At 34.7% G+C, this 7,268-nt stretch overlaps 1 protein-coding gene across 4 annotated transcripts in view; it reads right to left on the reverse strand.

Moving 5' to 3' along the window:
• Positions 1-7,268, reverse strand: part of LOC126747127 (molybdenum cofactor biosynthesis protein 1) — a 33,371-nt gene extending 26,103 nt beyond the window's left edge. The window contains exons 1-2 of one of the 4 annotated variants that reach the window (XM_050455616.1): positions 7,174-7,268; positions 6,985-7,113 (exon numbers count right to left, since the gene is read on the reverse strand). In XM_050455616.1, the coding sequence (XP_050311573.1) occupies positions 6,985-7,074 (90 nt within the window). In that variant the 5' untranslated portion in view covers positions 7,075-7,113; positions 7,174-7,268. Of the gene's footprint in view, positions 1-6,475; positions 6,549-6,984 lie in introns of those variants that run through there. The other 3 variants (XR_007664111.1, XM_050455641.1, XM_050455625.1) reach the window with 3 other exon arrangements.

Here is a 7,268-nt window from a genome sequence, read left to right on the forward strand (position 1 = left end):
GATTCAGTTTCATTTTAACCCTGCTGTTTCTCCGCATTTTGGGGGGTTATGGGAAAGTGTGGTGAAATCGTTTAAGCATCACCTCCGGCGGGTAATATCAAATGACAATCCCCTCACTTATGAGGAGTTTTACACTTTCATAGTTCGGGTGGAAGCAGTGTTGAACTCACGTCCCCTTTTACCTCTTACTAATGATCCCAATGATTTTGAATCTCTGACTCCCGGACACTTCCTTATCGGCCATCCTTTAAACCTAGTACCTGATATTGATTTGGAGACTACGCCAATCAACAGATTGAACCGGTACCACATGCTGCAATCTTTAGCGCAACATTTCTGGCGCAGATGGTCAGAGCAGTACTTACATACCCTCCACGAGCGATCAAAATGGCGCTTTAAGACCGACCCTGGAAGCCTTCAAGACTCTCTTGTTTTACTGAAGGAAGAGAACAGCCCACCTTCCAAATGGACCCTTGCAAGAATTGTCAATCTTCATCCCGGGAAGGACGGTATAAAACGTGTTGTTAGTGTTCGTGTTGCAAACGGGAATGTTTTTAAACGCAGTATCGTTAAGATCTGTCCTCTACCTATTTCAGATGAGTCTTGTGAATTCAAGGCTTCTAAAATGACTTAAGACTTTTACTTGATTTTATAAGCAAATTAATAACACTTTATTTTTTATTTACTTAAGTTAATTAGATAATATACTTGTATCAATTTTTAATTACCTCACGGTAATTTTTTGTTAGTAATTTAAGTTATTTATTTTATAACCTCTTTGTTTTAAGTTGCGTGACCTTTCTCCTTTCTTTAATCAATCAAGTTGTTGAAAGATACCTTAGTACTTTCAAGGGCGGCGGTATGAACAGTTTTTATTTATATAATTAATTATGTTACGCCACTGTTATGTTTAATCGTCATCTATCGTAGATAGACATTGACATTTCGTAGCTTACTACGGCTCGGCACTCGAAGAGAGAAGCGATCGTCGTCACTTCAACAATCTCCACGCGCTCTATGTGTAAGAGTGAAAGAAAACATAATATTGCGTTGTTCACGCGTTCAGCTCAACGGAGCCGTCGCGATTGGGAGGGGTTTCTATTTTTCGATCTCTCTTGTTACAGTCCACTATAACATAAACTTAGCCATCACATTAAAGTTGTAAAATTGAACTTTTTGTGTTTTAATCCACCCGCAAGTAGAAAGATCCTGCCAAGCCTATTTGGAACAAAGGGAATTCTGCATTTTCACAGGTCAAAATATTTATTTCAAAAAACATGAATCTGTTAAAATTTTTGTAATTTATTGTGATGTGTTGTCAGATTGTTTAAGATCTAATGGGTATTTCTTGGGGATTGTTAATGTAAAACTATCTCAAAGATCATTGAATATAAATTTTGTTATTAATAATCAATATTGTTAGAAAGTACAGGAATACATTATTTCACTTGCGTTATAATTTAATATTAGGAATGATGTATAATAAACTTCTGCACATAAAGGTAAACACACCTAGGTGCATGAAACAAATTTGTGAAACTCAGATCTAGAGATAGGGTTATACACATGTCTGTACTGTAGATTTTCCAAAAAATATCCAAAATCCATTTGATTCAATGAATTTTTTAAACATTCTAATGCCAACAAATTGAGAAAGCTTAGCTACAGCTGCCCATATCGCTAAATTTTATATGTTGTGAACAGGTGTTTATTCTGTGTGTCAAGTATTATGTTTGTGCATTTATACTACTTTAATGTAATCAACAAGTAATAAATGATTTGATACTCTTAAAATATGAATTAAAGGTAAATTTAGAATAGAATCAGCAATCTGACTACGCCTGCTTAAGATGGTATTGTTGTTAGAGTAGGTAATGGAGATCTATGATCTTGAATAACTGTGAAATACTACACTTTGTGGCATTAAACCATCGTGTGTTATCAGCACTCCAAGTCCTAAAGAAGTTTTTTATTTGTAGATGACTTAAAAATATTTCACACCATAGAAACCAAAGAGGATTGCCTTTTATTGCAAAAAAAACAATGATGCTTTAGTACACTGGTGTACCACAAATTTAATAAAGTATCTCTGAATATCAAAAAGTGCATGTGTATGTAAATCTCAAAAATTTGTAATGAAATAAATTACAAAATAACACTCCCCTAGAACATGTCAACTGTATGAATGATCTAGGGTTCATAGTTGACAATAAACTCACATTTAAAAAACATATTGATGAAGTTGTTAAATCTTCCTTGAAAACTCTCTGTTTCATAATCCGGTCAAGAAAAGAATTACAACAGTTGGACAGTCTTATTATTCGGCAATGGTGTGGTTCCCCAACTATAATGTCCATGACAGTAATGTCAGCAATATGTGCAGCTTAGGATTTTGAAACATCTGTGCTTCAAAATTGATGGAATATATCCTTTGAGAAAGTTTTTTGTTCCCTCTAGCCACTCTAGTCCTTTGATTTTATTTAGAAAATTAACCTACTAACCTAGCCAGAATTGCACCTTTATATCAAGTTTGCCAGGGACTAATATTTTACAAGCAATAATGATTATTATTTTTGTTTCTGTTGACATTTCAGTATTTATGTTTACATTTTCACATTATAATTAGGATTTAGAGAAATTCAGGTTTCAGCAGCACATTTAAATTCTTAGAAATATTAGTTTTATAAGATGAATCGTAGCTTTAAGTGCTGTAAAAATTGGGATTTTTTAAATTACTGCTGCGTAGCCTGCAACTCAATCTTTCACCCTAGTTGCCTCGAGCGACAATCTGAGGTTATAAGGTTGGGAGGCTATAAAATTTTGTGTGCGGAAAGATGTCAGACAACTTTTAATGAAGAAAAAGGTCAAACTAGGGCCTATGAACAGAAAATTGAGAGTATGATGGAGGAACTTAGGGAAAAGGATAGACGCTTAGAAAGAATTCGTAGAAATAGTCTGGTTTTTGAGGATGAAGTATTTGAAGCGGAAAGAAAGTTTTTATCGACACTTGATATTCTCAATAAAAAAAATGACGAACTTAGTTACGAGATTGACAATTTTAAGACTAAGGAACATGATCTGAATTTGTTGGTAAAGTCTCTGGAACAGCAAAAAATAGACCTTTCACTCAAAATGGACAAATTAACGGATTTAAATAAGGACCTAATTACCAACATTCACGCTATACAAAACGAGAGTCTTGCATATAAACATCAAATTTCTTTGCTACAAAGAGATGTTAATGAGTATTCTTCTATTAATAAAGGGATGGTGACTTCTATAAGAGTTTTAGAAGCAGAAAAAGAAAGCCACCTTTTGGAGATTGGGGTCTTGAAAACTCAGCAAGTGGTATCAACAGTCACTGACTCCAGGAATGTGCGTACTGAGATCAATAAACAAAACAATAAACCTGATGATTTTCGTTCAAAGCTTCTGTTTGTAGCTGGAAAATGTAATAGATTATTTCTTAAGCTTTTACGTAACAAAATGGGACATGTGTACAACATTCAATATTTTCTAAAACCCGGTTGCTTGACTCGTGATTTGGTACTAACTGCTTCAGCTCTTGCTTCTAATTTTACCAAGAACGATTTGGTGATCTTGTGGTTGAACGGAACATATTCTCCTACATCTATTATTAACGATTTTATCATTCCCTGTAAAAACACTACTTTCCTCGTTATGACAAGCCCTTGTTTTGGACCAGGTTGCAGTGTCGTATATAATAGTAATCTGTCATTATATAAAGCTTTCCATAAAAACATTGACCTAAGTCGAATACTTGAATGCAATTATGCTAATCATTTTGCTGATTTGGCTTGTATATTACATGGCCAAAAAAATATATATTTTCTAAACCCACTGTATAATTCTAAGCATCTAAAACTAAATAGATCACCTAATTTTGTCGAAAGCGTGGGAACTGCGTCTGAGCGTGTGACTGGTTCTCACTCTTTTTTATAGATGGGACCGTAGAGGTTGAAGCTCCCATTCATTCAACTGCAATATCAAAATTAAAGCATTGTAGTGCATTTTTATTAAATATTCAATGCCTTCGGAATAAGGTGGATGAGCTTCAACTTCTGCTTCCTAATTTTAATTTTCCTGACATTGTTATATTAACAGAACATTGGCTTAGACCTAATGAATGTTTTTGTATTGATGAGTATGTACCACTGTCAGTTTATTATAGACAAAACTCTCTGCATGGAGGGACTGCTGTTCTAATTAGGAGACATTTTCAAAACTTTTTCTGTACTGAAAAGTTTGGTGATGCATCAGTTGAACGGGTTTTTGAAAGTCGGTGTGTTTTTGTAAATTGTTTAATATGTACGTTATTTGTATATACCGCCCGCCCTCTGGGGATATCGGTGTATTTCTTGACAGGTTAGATTGTCTTCTGTCCCAGCTCCCTATTCACTCGCGTGTTATCTTGGCTGGGGATTTTAATATTAAATATTCCTTACCGCAAAGAATTTCTCTTGATGGAATCTTCAAATCATTTGCACTCACCATGCATGTTAATGCTCCCACTCGTATTTCGACCTCTTCATCGACCACTATTGACTATTTCTGCAGTAATTTGGACGGTGTTACCTGTTCAGTGCACTCAGTGGGTATATCGGATCACGAGGGGGTGTATGTCCAATTCCCTAGTGACTTTAAAAACAAATCTGGCCGCCGCATTGGGAGAGTGTTTAGTGAGAACAATTTGAATTTATTTTCTCAATCCGTTTCGTCTGTTAACTGGAATGCAATTCGAGCTGCTCCACAACCATTTTCTTCCTTTTATTATACATTACGTGATAGAATAAATATCTGCTTTCCCTTGGTTAGACTTAAATCCAAGAGACGAAAACCATGGATCACCGCGGGACTAAAAACATCTGCGCAAAATTTGCGATGCTTAGCAAGACTTCGCAAATCTATTGACAATCAATTCATCAGGTCTTATTTTCAGGATTATCGGAAAATTTATAGGCATCTGATAAAAGTCAGAAAGGAACTGTATTACAGTGAGCGCTTAGATTCGTTCGGTAACAGAGAGAAGGAAAGTTGGTTAATCATTAACGAATGTCTTCTCGTCGGCGGTTGGTTGAATCGGACTTGGGGCCCGATGATTTCAATGACTATTTTTCTAATATTGCTGAGAAGTTACTGGAAGCAGTTCCCGGTGACGGCGATCCATTGCAGTATCTTAATCGGAATGCTATCAACCACACATTGTGTGGATCATGGAATACTGCTGTCAAAGCTTGATTTTTATGGATTTAGAGGAGTGGCTTTGGGGTGGTTGAAGTCATACCTGTCTGGCCGCACCCAGAAGGTGGTTGCATCTGGATTTTCGTCAGGGATAGCACATCTTAAATGTGGTGTACCTCAAGGGTCAGTGTTGTGTCCTATTTTATTTTTATTATACGTTAATGACTTAAGCTCTCTATCGCTGCATGAACTAGTGGTTCAGTTTGCCGATGATACTACAATTCTGTGGCATAACAAAGATCAAAAAGTAGTCAGATCTCTCATAGTAGAGGACCTTCACAAAATTAAAGAGTGGTGCATCTGCAATCAGCTTGTATTCAATGTTGATAAGACTTCTGTTCTGGGCTTTAAGTGTAATGTAGGGGGTTTTTTGTTCAATGAGCAGAGCCCACTACATGGTAGGGATTATTGTCGATTTCTCGGCCTCTTCATTGATGAGAGTTTAAAGTTTGACAACCACATTTTGGGCCTCTCTGCTAAACTTTCTTCTGGTTGTTTTGCAGTCAGGGTTGCCAGGCATGAGTTAGGGGGGTTGTTTGCTCGTTCAGTTTATTTCGCCTTAATAGACTCACATATCCGTTATTCGGGTTGCCATTTTGGGGTTTGTGCTCCAAGGGACTCCTTAACATGATTTTTACTATTCAGAAAAAAGCATTAAGCTATCTGTGTGGTGTTGGTCTGAGAGTCTCTTGTAAACCCCTTTTTGTAGCTGAAAGAATTTTAACAGTTTTCTCACTCTTTATATTGGAAACTGCAACACTCATATATAAGTCCGTAAGCCCACCATCCTGCACCAGTCTCGTCAAGTGGGCAACTTATCTCTTCCAATCCCCACCTCCTCACCTACGAGAAACTCTCTTATATTTATTAGTACTTAAAATATTTAAGCATGTTCCTTTTTCGATTAGGACTGTTACAGACCTTAAAAAGTTTAGGAGAGAACTAAAGAAATTAATCTTACCAAAAGCTTACTACAGCATTGAAGAGTATTTTAATGATTTATTTTAATATTTAAAATTAATTATATATCTGTTGATCAGATTTAAATATTTTATTATTATTATTTTTTTATTATTCTTGTTTTATGTTCGTTCTCGCCTTTTCTTTTCTTCTTTGTTGGTTTTTTCTTTGTTTATATAAAATATGCTTCTATATACAATCAAAATTGATTCTGTATTCTGTTTTTGTCCTGTATAACCAAATAAATACTTACTTGTATTATAAATTCTAGGATTAGGAAGCTTTTAGCACAAGTTTGTAAACTTAGCAAATAAAGTATATTTTGACTTTGACTTTGATATTGACCTGTTTAATAGCACTGTAGCTACATTTTAAAAACGAAATTATGCCCACAATTATGACCTTATAGATATAAAATATCTCTTTCTATAAAAACCCTTCATTTAATTTTCTTTTGCCTCTAGTATACTCTGGAGTTGTGAGCTTGGAATTTTGCTTGCTTTTTGAATCATTTCAATTTTTATACTCTGACAAGAAAAGACAATATTTGGTAAATAAATAAATTCAGACAATTCTAAAGAAACAAGCAGTCTATGTTAATGAATTGTCAGAGTCAAGTTTAATCAACCCATATAGGAATTTAAAAATAACTTCAAGGTTTTAACATTAAATTAGGCAGTCATGTATTACCATATAAAAATAATAGAGGCAATAAGAGTCTGTTTTATGACTTGGTGCTGAAAATAATTAATAAAAATTTACCTGATTTTGTAATGGAACTGTAGAAAGCTTGCACACTGGAATTTGAATGGTTTTCTTGGTCAGAAAGGCAAATTTTCCTAATTTTAACATTGTTTTTCAAGTTTTCGGTCAACAAACACAACTAGGTTTCTAAAAAAAATTGTATAAGCGATTACAAATGGTTGTGTTGAGATAAGGGATTTAGTTTACGCTCAATATAATCAAATCCATTAATTACATTTAACGGAATAAAACATTTCTTTTACTGATAACAAATTTTTTCTTTATTTATAAACATTCTTATC

Source organism: Anthonomus grandis, chromosome 2 (genome assembly GCF_022605725.1).
Source record: "Anthonomus grandis grandis chromosome 2, icAntGran1.3, whole genome shotgun sequence".
In the NCBI taxonomy this organism is placed as follows: Eukaryota; Metazoa; Arthropoda; class Insecta; order Coleoptera; family Curculionidae; genus Anthonomus; species Anthonomus grandis.